We start from the raw sequence: 13,079 nt of genomic DNA on the forward strand, positions 1-13,079 counted from the left end.
TTCCTTCACTTTCCTGTTCCTAGATTCACAGCACCTCAGGCAGAACTCTATGAAGCTGTTCTAGAGATCCAGAGAGCTTGTCTGACACTGTGCTCTCCTGGGACAAGTTTGGAGAACATCTACAGTATGATGCTCACACTGATAGGACAGAAGCTTAAGGATCTGGGCATCGTGAAGACCAACAAGGACAACACCTTCAAGGTACCTTCCTCCTCCTCACTCCAGTCCTGAAGAAGATCCAGCATGCTGCTCAATTTATGCCCTGCTTAGACACTGTCTTTTAGTTCTTTGCAATCCATATAACATGGATTACAACAGAATGAGTCCGTACTTATTTTTGCCAGAAGATGGCAGCACATTCTGATTCATTGGCTGCTATAGAGCCAGTGTAGTACTCAGAAACATAAGATGAGGTCTGTACAGGCAGGTGGCAAGGAACACAAACAAGGAGAGAAGGTTAACTCCTAATCCTTTCCTGGGGGTTCTGCAGGTCAGAGGGAAGGCTGTTTATTGCTTCAGACTTAGCAAAATGCCCAAGGGCTGCCTTTAATGGGTTTTGCCTCCACCTTAATGTAATGGTATACAATATAACTGCAAATCCTGAACCACACAAACATTAGGCATCTTCCATCTCCAAGTGTAGACTTCCAGGACTCCTATTAGCAAAGAAGTTAATAAATTCCCTGTGCTAAGCCAACAAATCTTGAATTAACTGATAGAAATATCTAAGCCAGTAAATACACAATCATACCTGCACCACAATTTGACATAGGATACTTAGGGTTTCTAGAGTAGACTACCCAAGAGAGATGTGTGAGTTATATCTTATATGGGGGAGGGACCCATTGAACTCAACAGCTGAAGATGGCTTTTAACTCCCGATTCTCCTGACTCCACCCACCAAGAGTTAGGATTCCAAGTGTGTGTTCCTATTTTGTGTCTTCTTTTTTAAGATATACGAATTGAAGAGATAATAGAACATTGCTCTCCTCCTTTTCGCCAAAAAGATTTTCCCCCTAGAACTAGGGGTTAAATTGAAGAGATTGTATGTGGTAGGCAGATACCTCTGAACTATACCCTTTTGTCAGTTATTGCTGGAATTCCTTTGCTCGTGTATAATAAGTTTAACAGTGGGATGGAATGCAGTATTGTAAGTATGCATAGAGGAAGTAACAGTTTGCCAGGCATGGACCTGGTTCAGTGGGTAAAGTACTTCCTAATACAAGCATGACGACCTAGTTCAGATCCCCAGCATCCACAGAAAAGGGCAGGTGTGGCCAGGCATCAGAGCACATGCCTTTAATCCCAGCACTTGGAAGATAGAAACAGGTGGGTCCCTGAGGCCAGTCAGAGCTACACAGAGAAACTCTGTTTCAAAAAAATAAAGCAAACAAATAAACAAAAAAGGTAGATGTGGGGGCTGGAGAGATGGCCCAAAGGTTGGGAGTGCTGGCTGCTCTTTTAGAGGTCCCAAGTTCCCAGCACATACATACAGGCTCAAAACCACCTGTAACTACAGTTCCAAGGGATCTGACAACCTCTTCAGGCCGCTGAGGTCAGGAGGTAGATACAGAATATACATACATGCCGGTAGGCAAGCACAAGTAAAATTAAGTAAATTTTTTAAAAAGAAAGAAAAGACTAAGCATGGCAGCCTGTTCCCGTAATCCCAGCATTGAGGTAGAGACCGGAGAAACCTCTGGGGACTTCCTCACCTTCTAATCTAGCCGGCCAAGAGCTTCAAGTTCATCAAGTTGGGGGAATGACAAGATAGTTCCGTGTATATAGTGACATGTGACAGCGAGCCTGATGGCCTCAGTTCAGTCCCCGGGTGGGAGGTGGAGGAGAGAACCAGCCGTACTCTTCTCCACACACACATTAGGCATGCACACCTACACGCAAACACCGTCAACCAGCCAGCCAGTCAGTCAAGACACAAGGGAAGCTCTGGAGAGGGAGACAGCCGCCATTGACTTCTGGCTTCCACAGGCACGTCATGGGCCTGTGTGCCCGCACAGCACATGCAACACAGGCATACCACACACCCCCACAAAAGCTGCAGTTTGTCAGATCTCTCAAGCATTAGTCCAAAGATAGGTTAAGCATACATAACAGAAACGGGTGGCTAACATCTCACTGCTTTATAAATGCCAAATTTGCCCTCATAGTACTGTGGTCATTATCTTTTCTAGGCAGCTCGGAAATACTGCCCTCATCATGTTGGCCATTACCTCGGAATGGACGTCCATGACACTCCAGACATGCCTCGATCACTCCCTCTGCAGCCTGGTATGGTGATCACAGTTGAACCAGGTAGGGGATGGATCAACACCAGAGTATGCATTGCTTATTTTTCTTTCTGTAAGGGTTCAAGTTTGACTCGAGTTTTCTTAATTCACAGTATACTTTGTTTCATTTGACTCCTCTGATAAACAGAGGATGGCAAATGCTTTCTGTAAGTCGATATTAAGAAATAAATCTTTTTTTTTTAATCCTGACTTTGCCAGGACTAAGTCATGAGCCGCTATGTGGGTGCTAGGAATTGAACTCAGGACCTCTGGAAGAGCAGTCAGTGCTCTCTTAACCTCTGAGCCATCTCTCCAGCCCCCACCAGGACCAATTCGTGGCAGTCTCACAGTTAGTAGTGGTCTGTTGCAACATCCTGCCGCCTCCAGTGAACTACCCTCCATCATCCCGCGGCAACCTGACTCAGATGAGTGCCTGTTGGGCAGAGTGGAAAGCGAGGTGACCACAGTGGATGCAAAGGTTGTTAACAGAGTTGACGCTTAAAAAAAATGGTGCAGCTCGCACTGTAAGAACAGAACCCAGAGTCTGAAATGGCGTGAGACAGGCTGCCTCCATTGCTGGTCTTTTATTAAGACTGAGGAAGTTTGCAGGTTCTTTTGTTTGATTGGCTGGTTGGTTTTGTTTTTTTCAGGACAGGGCTTCTCTGTGTAGCTCTGACTGTCCCGGAACTCACTCTTTAAAAGACCAGGCTGCCCTCGAACTTAGAGATCCAGCTGCCTCTGTTTTTACAGAACGCCATGATTAAATTTATGCACTGCCATGTCCGGCTAGTTTTCAGCTTCTTTACTATGCAAAGGCCTAAAAATCCACTTGACTTGAGATTTAGGAGGCGTGCCTGGAAACCAGGCATGGTGGTGCATTCCTGTAATCCCAGCACAAAAGACTGGGAGTTCAGAGCCCGCCTTGGTTCATGGGACTCACAGGAAGTCTCTGGGGCATCTAGACTTTTCCAAACACGCAGTAATCTTTTTTAATCTTCGTTTTTGATGTATGTAGATGGGTATTTGCCTGTGTGTATGTGCACTACATGTGTGCAGCGTCTGAAGGCCAGAGAAAGATGTTGCATCTTTCACTAACGTTACAGATAGCTGTGAGCCCCTTTGTGGGCGCTGGGGACTTAACCCAGTTGTAAAGCAGCCATCTCTCCAGCTCCTTCTAAATACATACATTTAGATCTTTTTTCTCATAGCTTATTTGAAGAAAGAAAAAAAAACTTTATACTGCCAGTTTTTGTGGCTTTGGCTATACCTCTATATTTTAAATGTTTTAATTCACTGTATCTTTTTTTTTTTCCTTCATTTTTGGAGTTTTTGTTTGTATGGTTTGGCTTGGTTTTTTGTTTTTTGGTGGGACAGGGTTTCTCTGTGTAGCCTTGGCTGTCTTGGAACTCACTTTGTAGACCAGGCTGGCCCTGAACTCACAGAGATCTGCCTGCCTCTGCCTCCAAGTACTAGGATCACAGCTGTGTGCTGCCTCGCCCAGCTCTTGTTTTGGTTTTAGTTTTGATTTAAGCCAGGAATTAACTGATAATCCTACCTCAGCCTCCTAGGTACAGGTGTGTGCCATCACAGCCAACTTCATACTTTATTTTAACTAAATAGCAGAGTATTTTTAGGCAAGGAAAGATACACATTTATGTAATCTGCTAGTTCCTAATATATATAACATATTTGTAAATTAGTGACGACCTTGAACCACTAGACCATGACAGAATCATGATTAGTACTTCCATAGTTCAGGGCAGCCTGTAGTCCACTAAAGAAAGCAGCTGTAACCATCGTAATGCTAGCTAATGAGAGCCACCTGACTGAGCTTCCTGTCCACAGACTGTGTGTGTGCTGTCATTCGTGTACTTCTCACAGCTCTGAGGTACGTGAGTGCAGAACCGTCAGGCACAGACGAGGAAATTGTAACAGTGGTGAACTTGCTTCTAATCCACTGTTATGTCACTGATCATAGCCCTTCTCTCTGTTCTTCAGGCATTTATATTCCAGAGGATGACAGAGATGCCCCAGAGAGGTTTCGAGGTCTCGGAGTGCGGATTGAGGATGATGTAGTGGTGACTGAGGACTCACCTCTTATCCTTTCTGCAGATTGTCCCAAAGAGAGGAGTGACATCGAGCAGATCTGCAGCAGGGCCTCTTGACCACTGCTGTAGCGCACTTAGAGCCTGGGAGCCAGGCTGGCATCCCTGCCTATGCAAGTAGTCAGTGTCTCTGAGGGGCATTGCACAGCTGTATGAGTGGAGATCTTTGTATATGAGGACGCTTCCATGTTAAATAGATGTAAACCTGGAAACGAGGACTCTGGGACAATCTGTTACTAGGACTTTAGTGACATTAATCTGACAAGTTAACGATCCAGAAAGTTTAACATGTGAATGTAATGTAGGGGTTTGGTTTGGTTTACCCCTACATTTTATTTAACACATTTCAGCAAAGAACTCTCTTCTTTCCTTTCTGCAATTTTGCTGAGATCCATGTAATATCCTAAGATGATTATGTGAGGCTCATGTTTAACTTCACCAGTGTTTCTGCCTGTGCTAAAAGCTATCTGTTCATGTTTGAGGTGGCCAATATGAATCTTCCCTGACCTTTGCATCTCTGCTCCAAGTTCTACATATCTATGGGACCTCTCCAGCCTCAGGGAACACAGGTGTCCTGTAGTCTTTCCACTCAGCACAGTTCAGCAACACCAGCCAACAAAAGAGTCTCGGATCTTTCTTGCCATTTTGGTTACTTAGGACCTGAAAGTATCTTTGTCTCTCTGCAGATCCAGGCTTTAAGCTCTGCTTTCTTCAATTTAAAGAGTATTCTTTTTTCAAGCATCCACCTTCCTTTCCATTATAGGTTCTTTTCTTTGGCAAAAACGTCACTCTGTGCCTCTGTCCTTCCCAGTTTGCTTTGATTTGCTTTGTGACAGGATCTTACATAGCCCAGCCTGACCTCAAACTCAGTATGCAATTGATGCTGGCCTCAAACTGCTGATCTGCCTGCACCATGCCCAGCTCCTGTAGCCAGTGCTACACAGAGAAACCCTGTCTCAAAAAGCCGAAAAAATTAAAATTAAAATAAAAAAATAGCACTTAAATGAAGGTACCCTGTCTGGATATCCAGTATCACATTATGATTTTATGTGGTTATTTCAGAATCTCCTATCAGGAAGGCCAGATTTTTTTTTTTTTTTTTTAAATTAAAAAACCTGTAGTAGAAATACTAGAGTCAGGATTAATATCTTCTCATAGTCTCTAAGGCTATGTGCCTCTAATCATGACTTAAAATACTTGTAGAGGTCAGCAACATGGCTCAGTGGATGAAGGCACTTGCCACCAAGGATGAGTTAAATACCTGGGATCCACGTGACAAGAGAGAACCAGCTCTCTAAGGTTGACCAGTTACCTTCACACTCGTGCTATGACGTTTGCATGGACACACACATAGAGCAAATACACTGATAGTATTCTGTGTACAGCTGGTGTGGTGGCATACCTCTATAATCGCAGCGCTTGGAAGGCAAAGGCAAGAGGATTGTGCGCTAGAGACCAACCTGGACCACATAGTAAGACAACCTCCATGTCCCCTGTTTGTTTTAACAGTAATGGCCATGGTCTCTCTCCTCCCTCCTTTCTTCTGCTTATTCTCTTGCTTAAGGGTAAGCCCAGGTCTTCATACGTCAGGCAAGCGCACATACTCACACCCAGCCCTTACTAACTTCTCTCCAGTCGGAAAGGAATAAATTCTCACTGTCAGCATTCTGTCTTGAAACTTAGGCCTTAAGTCAACAAAGTTTTCACTTTTTCTACTTTTCCAAACATCCATGATGCATTCCCTCTTTTGACTTTGTGAATAATACAGACAGACTGCACCCAGGCATTATAGTTCACACCTGTAATCACAGCACTTACAAGACTGAAGCAGGAAGATTGCTATGAATTCAAGACTAGCCTGAGCTACAGAGTAAGAACCTGATTAAAAAATGAAAATAAGGGCTAGAAAGACAGCTCAGCCATTAAAAGCTAGGCTCACAACCATAAATATAAGAGCTCAGTTCCCCAAAAAAAAAAAATAATAATAATAATATGGAGACTGCAAGTAGAAAGTGTTGCTGTTGCCTTCTGCTCTCCTGTGTTCAGAGCAGACCATAAGTAAAGCACAGTATGCTCTCCCCCGGGGAAAATGGCACTACCCTCCTCTATACATGTTCCCAGCAATTAAACAGACTTGGGATTTGAGTTGGAACCATCATGACTAGACGATAATAAATGAAAGTTCTCACATATCAAGCCAGGCAGAGGTGCCACATTCCTTTAATCCCAGCACTCAGCAGAGGCAAGCAGATATGTGAGTTCAAGGCCAGCCTGGTCTACATAGTAGACCAGGACAGCCAGAGCTACATGGAGAGACCCTGTTTCAAAAAACCAAAAGAAAGAACTTTAAGTGGGTAGCCACGTCAGTGGTGTGATCAAGAACCCTGCACAGAAGATGGTTTCACTGTGTGGCTAAGGTTTTTATTCTTAATTTCCAGAAGTAGCATTTAAGGCCCAAAGTTAAGCAGATTGTGCAAGCTTTAGACCTTGGCAGATCTTTTTTAAAACTGAAGTGTTTTCAGATGTTCCTGGGGTGATAAAAAGGTGGCAGTGACATCATTAACTCCCACCACTGCAACAGAAACCCCTCGTTACAATCCAAAATGGGAATGGGCTTCTTTGTCCTGTGGCCGCTGAGGAGCTTTGACTATCAGTATTGTATGGACCAGCAGTCACCACCGGACTTCAGGCCCCACAGGGCATGTGTCCACCAGAACCCAGAAACTGCAGTCTTGATCGGCATTTCTTAATGCTTTGTATGACTTTTGTGCAATTATATATGTTCTCTTTGGACATAGTGCTGTTACTTTTTAATGCCCTGTTCAATGAAAAATGGATATAGCATTCCCCAGTACGGGGAGTGCATTTGTTACTGTCATTTTTTAAATATGCTATAAAACTGTACAGGTGGTATGTGTGTTTTACCTTAGCCTTATGGTGGTCTGCATGAGAATCGTCATCATGGGATCACATGTTAGAACACTTGGTCTTCGGCTAATGGCTCTGTTTGGGAGGTTACAGAACCTCCAGGAGTTAGAGCCTCTCTGGAACAAGTATGCTCCTGGCATTAGGCTGTGAGCAGTATAGCCTTATCCCACTTCCTGTCCTCTCCTTACTTCTTCCTGTATACATATAAAATATAGCCAACCTGCAGATTCCTGCCATCCTTTCCCTACCATTTGGACTCTAGTCTGAAAACATAAGCCAAAATAAACTTTTTGATAAGTTGCTTTCAGTCATAATGTTTTACCACAGCAACAAAACATGACTAATACAAGGCAGTGACATTTATAGATTTTAAATGTAAGGGTATTTTGCTTTACAAAATACTAACTGGTATACAACATGATGAAAGTAAACACAAGGGCTGGAGAGATAGCTCAGAGGTTAAAAAGCACTGGTTGTTTTTCCAGAGGTCCTGAGTTCAATTCCCAGCAACCACATGGTGGCTCACAACCATCTATAATGTGATCTGGTACCGCCTTCTGGAGTGCAGGCATAAATGTAGGCAGAACACTGTATACATAATAAATAAATCTTTTTTAAAAAATTTAAAAAAAAAAAGTAAATTCAATAAGCTCATTGTTTGAGGGGAAGAAAAAACAATGGATTTGATCCAGATTTCACAAGATTGACTCCACAAAGCTGACTACCAGGCTCCTGACAGTTCCTGTCAGGCTCAGTATGGAACCACACAGCTGCAACCCCAGCAGTAGGAAAGCTGAGGCAGAAGAATTGCTAGTTTGAGTTTGAGGCCATGTGGACTATGACAGGATCCTACCCTGGAGGGCGATGAGAGCTCTTGTAAGCCCTCAGCACTAAATCCTAATGCCTTAAAAGCCATGGCCCTGAGCAACCTAGAGTGAAAGTGGATTTTTTGTGAGGAAGTAGAATCAATTTGCAAAATCATGAATATGGCACTTTGAGGTGTTGGTTGGTTGGTTTGATTTGTTTTTTCAGGACAAGGTTTCTCTATGAGGCCTTGGTTGTCCTGGAACTCTCCCTGTAGACGAGGCTGGCCTCAAACTTAGAGATCCGACTGCCTCTACCTCCCAGGTGCTGGCATTAAAGGTGTGCACCACCCGCTGCCCAGCTGAATATGGAAACTTTTTTAAGATTATTTTATGTATATGAGTGTTCTATCTGCATTTATACCTGCCAGAAGAGGGAATCAGTCCACAGTATAGATGGTTGTGAGCCACTATGTGATTGCTGGGAATTGAACTCATTACTTGGAAGAGTAGACAGTGCTCTGAACCACTGAGCCATCTCCCCAGCCCCGATTATGGAAACTTAAGATCTGAGACTCGGGGCCATCAGGTGCCTCAGGTCATCCATGCAGCACCTCAGGCAGTCACCTGTCCAACTCCCGTTGAACCGGACACCTCTGGCCTCCATGGGCACCAGGACACACATGTGAAAGTTCACACAGACACAAAATGCTTACAGGCAGAGACAGGAGGATCTCTGAGTTTGAGGCCAGGACAGGAGTAGGTAGATCCTGTCTCATACCTGACATGTAGAAAGACACATTTGTTTGTGAGACATTTTCAACCCCGGATCCCAGGCTAGCCTCAGACTGTTCTACAAAAGATTCTTTGTATGGTACAGTAGAATAAACTTAGGGTTAAGTATATGTGACTTAAATAGAGAATGCATTGTGTAAGTTATAACAGGAAAAAATGTATGAACAAAATTCTAGAGAAATTTTAATGACATTCTCCCCCACCCTTTTTTTTTTTTTTTTTTTTTTTTTTTTTTTTGGTGTTTTGAGACAGTGTTTCTCTGTGCCCTGGCTGTCCTAGAACTCATTCTGTAGATCAGGCTGTCCTCAGACTCAGAGATCTGGCCGCCTCTGCCTCCTGAGTACTGGGATTAAAAGTGTGTGCCACCATTGCAGAATTGATTTTTTTTTTTTTTAAGATTTATTTATTTATTATGTATACAATGTTCTGCCTGTGTTTATGCCAGAAGAGGGCACCAGATCTCATTAGAGATGGTTGTGAGCCACCATGTGGCTTCTGGGAGTTGAACTCAGGACCTTTGGAAGAGCAGCCTGTGCTCTTAACCTCTGAGCCATCTCTCCAGCCCCCAAAGAATTTATATTTTAAGGATGAAAATGTCCTTGAATTGCATAATACTGATAGTTACATTAACCAAGTATACTAAACACTGTTATGGTATACACTCTTAGGGATTAAATCTACAACATTATTTTGAGCTGGAGAGATGGCTCAGAACAATGCTCTTCCAGAGGACCTGGATTTGATTCCCAGCACCTACATAACGGCTCACAACTCTAACTCCAATTCCAGGGGAACTAACACCCTCTTTTTTGTTTTTTTCAAGATAGGGTTTCTCTGTGTAGCCTTGGCTGTCCTGGACTCACTTTGTAGACCAGGCTGGCCTCAAACTTAGAGTGATCTGCCTGCCTCTGCCTCCCAGAGAGCTGGGATGACATGTGTGCACCACCATGCCCAGCTGCCTTGCACCGTCTTTTAGCCTGTGCTGGTATCGGGCTGTGCACGTAGGGCACAGAGCAACCTGCAGACAAAATGCCCATGTACATTTAAAAAAAAAAAGTTTTACTAATAAAATTTTAAGTTATTTTTTTTTAAGTTAAGTTACTAATAGAAATTTTAAGTTATGGCACTGTGTCATAGGAATGTAATCCTAGCATTCCAGCAGTGAGGGGGCGGGGATTAAAAGGGTAGGGTGTTCCGGCTGGAGAGATGGCTCAGCGGTTAAGAGCACTGACTATTCCATCGGACCTGGGCTCAACTCCCAGCACCCACATGGCTCACAACTCCAATTCAAGGGAATCTAACATTTTCACACATGGAGGCAAAACACCAATGCAAACAATAATAATTTTAAAAGTTCAAATTAAGAGCTCAGCAGTCAAGAGCCCTGGTTGCACTTCCAGAGAACCTGGGGTTCAATTCCTAGCACCTGTATGGTGGCTCACAGCTGTTGGTAGCTTCAGTTTCAGAGGGTCCAACAATATGTATCTATCACACAGATATGCATGAAAGCAAAACACCAATTTACTAGAAGTAAAAGTAAATAATTTTAAAAAGAATTATTTTTAAAAAGTTCAAGATAATCCTTGGCTACGTAGCAAATTCAAGGCAATGAATAAAGTATGTGGGGCAGGAAAAATAGATCTTGGCCTTCTGGAGCTACCGCCTGTTAGAATACTGTCCCTGCAGGTCTTCAGCCCATAGCACCCACACCTCTCAGTCCTCATGGATCTGAAACACTGACTCCAGCAGTTCTGTGACTCTGGGTTGTTTTAAATGAGAGTGTAGACTCATATGTTTGAATGTATGGTCTCCAGTCAATGAAACTCTTTGGAGAGGATTAGGAGGTTTGTTCCTGTTGGAAGAGGTGTGGCCTTGTTGAAGAAGATATGTCAATGTGGGGCTTTGAAGTTTCCAAAACCCATGCTAGGCCCAATCTGTCTCTGTCTGCTGCCTGCAGATAAGGTCACAAAGCTCGCAGCTACTGTTTTCCAGTGCTGTGCCTGTCTGCTTCTCACCATGATAATAAACTAACCCCCTGAAACTGTAAGCAAGCCCCCAGATTAAATGTTCTCTTTTGCCTTAGTCATGGTGTCTCTTCACAGCGATAGAACTGTGACTAAAACAGACTCCTTAACTTCATTGAGGACCAGTTCACCTAACAGCTGCTGCTAAAATAGGTAACCCAAGGACAGTGTACCTTTGTGGCCATATTTCAGTGAATCTAGGGCTCCTGATGACAGATGACAAGTGACAGGCAAGGATGTTCTCCAAGGTAAGCCATGCCAACCTCCATCCTGATAACAGAATTCGTGTCATCCAGGGCTCTTTAGTTTCCTTTATAAGTTATATCCAGGTGTGTGTGTGTGTGTGTGTGTGTGTGTGTGTGTGTGTGTGTGTACATGGGATAGGGGGAAATTAGAGAACAACCTGTGAAAGGTGGCTCTTTCCATCTACCATGTGGGTCCTGGGAATTGAACTCATGTCTTTTGGCTTCGCAAGCAGGCACCTTTACCTGCTGAGCCACCCTTCCCTTCCAGAGCAACTCTTGAAACCACACCCCTGGAGTATTTCACTTAGGGTCATAAAATCCAGAGTTATGCTAGTAAGTGTCCCTTGGACATTAATTACTGTGACTGTAAATACTGATCCAGATTTCCACCATTTCGTAAGCCCAGGGGCACAAGATCAGCCTCGGCTACAGGAAAGCTAGACTCAGAAAAGAAAAGAAAAAAAAAAAAGTCAGCTGTTTACAGAGTCTGCTTGTCAGTTTCTCAAAAGAGTAAATAAATACCTGTATCCAGAAATTCCAGTTCTAAATTCATAAAGAAATACTTGAAGACTTGAACAAACTTACACACTCAATTCAAGTTCATAGCTATATTGTTGGTGGTACCCAAGACTGTGGAAAAAACCCAATGTCTGTTGACAGATAAAAAGATAAGATACTATGGCATCTACACAATGGAATATTACTCAAATGTAAGAGGAAATTGGAGCCCTTGGGATAGCTCAGCAGCTGAAAGCCCTTGTCACATAAGCCTGAGGACCTCTGACAAGCAGAACCCACTCCTGCAAGTCCTACTCTGAGCTCCGCATGTCCCCGCTCACACACATCACACACCCACAAATAAATCACTAGATTAGCCAGAGAGTTCCTTGCCTATAATCCCAGCTACTTTGAAGGACAAAACAAAGGATCCAATTCAAGGCCAACCTGGGAAAAAGAAAGAGTTTAACTCTAAAAGAGCAAGCAATTGGAGAGAAGGCTCAGCAGTGACAAACAGGTACTTCTTTTGCAGAAGCCCCACATTGGGCTCAAGAGATGGCTCAGAGGCTAGGAGCACTGGCTATTCTTCCAAAGGTCCTGAGTTCAATTCCCAGCAACTACATGGTGGCTCACAACCATCTGTAATGAGATCTGGTGTCCTCTTCTGGACTACAGGTATACACGCAGACAGAACATTATATAGATAATAAATAAATAAATCTTTTAAAACAACAACAACAACAACAACTTGAATTCCCAGGGCTCACGCTGGGTAGCTCACAGGAACTGCCTGTGACTCAGCCGCAGGGGATCTGATTCTCTCTTCTGGCCTCCAAGAGTGCCTGCGCACAGATATATGCTCACATTTAACTAAAAATTAATCTTTAGGCTGGATATGGTGGCATGCACCTTTAAAGATTTGTTTCTTTTTATTTGAAATTCATGTATATTATATAGATGTGTTTATTTTATATGTCTGGAGGTTCTGCCTGCATGTATGAAACATGTCCATGCCTGGCACCCAGTGACAGATGGTTTCTAGTAGGGCTTCTTCCCTCTCCCAGGTATGATTCAAAGTAGATAAACTTGGACCTAAAGGCCCAGCTTTGGGAATTCAGCATCAGAAAGGCCAAGGAGAACCTGTTGTGCTTGTGGCCATAGTGCATGCCTTTATTCCAGCACTTGGGAGGCAGAGGCGGGCCTGAGTTTGAGGCCAGCCTGGTCTACAGAGTGAGTTTCAGAACAGCCAGAGCTATACAGAGAAGTCCTGACTCAAAAAAAAGTGAGGGGCCCCCCCCGCTGGAGAGATGGCTCAGTGGTTAGAGTACTGTCTTCTTTTCCAGAGGTCCTGAGTTCAATTCTTAGCAAGCACACGGCCACTCACAACCATCAG

General features: G+C 43.6%; 1 protein-coding gene across 2 annotated transcripts in view; it reads left to right on the forward strand.

The window, feature by feature from the left end:
* The window catches only part of Xpnpep3 (X-prolyl aminopeptidase 3), a 41,665-nt gene extending 37,060 nt beyond the window's left edge, over positions 1 to 4,605 (forward strand). For both annotated transcript variants that reach the window (XM_055603082.1, XM_055603083.1), the window contains exons 8-10: positions 24 to 201; positions 2,193 to 2,313; positions 4,287 to 4,605. In XM_055603082.1, coding sequence (XP_055459057.1) covers positions 24 to 201; positions 2,193 to 2,313; positions 4,287 to 4,453 — 466 coding nt within the window. In that variant the 3' untranslated portion in view covers positions 4,454 to 4,605. The remainder of the gene's footprint in view (positions 1 to 23; positions 202 to 2,192; positions 2,314 to 4,286) is intronic.
* The last annotated feature ends 8,474 nt before the right edge of the window (positions 4,606 to 13,079 follow it).

This window comes from Psammomys obesus, unplaced genomic scaffold, assembly GCF_907164565.1.
Source record: "Psammomys obesus unplaced genomic scaffold, mPsaObe1.curated_primary_1811, whole genome shotgun sequence".
Classification (NCBI taxonomy): domain Eukaryota; kingdom Metazoa; phylum Chordata; class Mammalia; order Rodentia; family Muridae; genus Psammomys; species Psammomys obesus.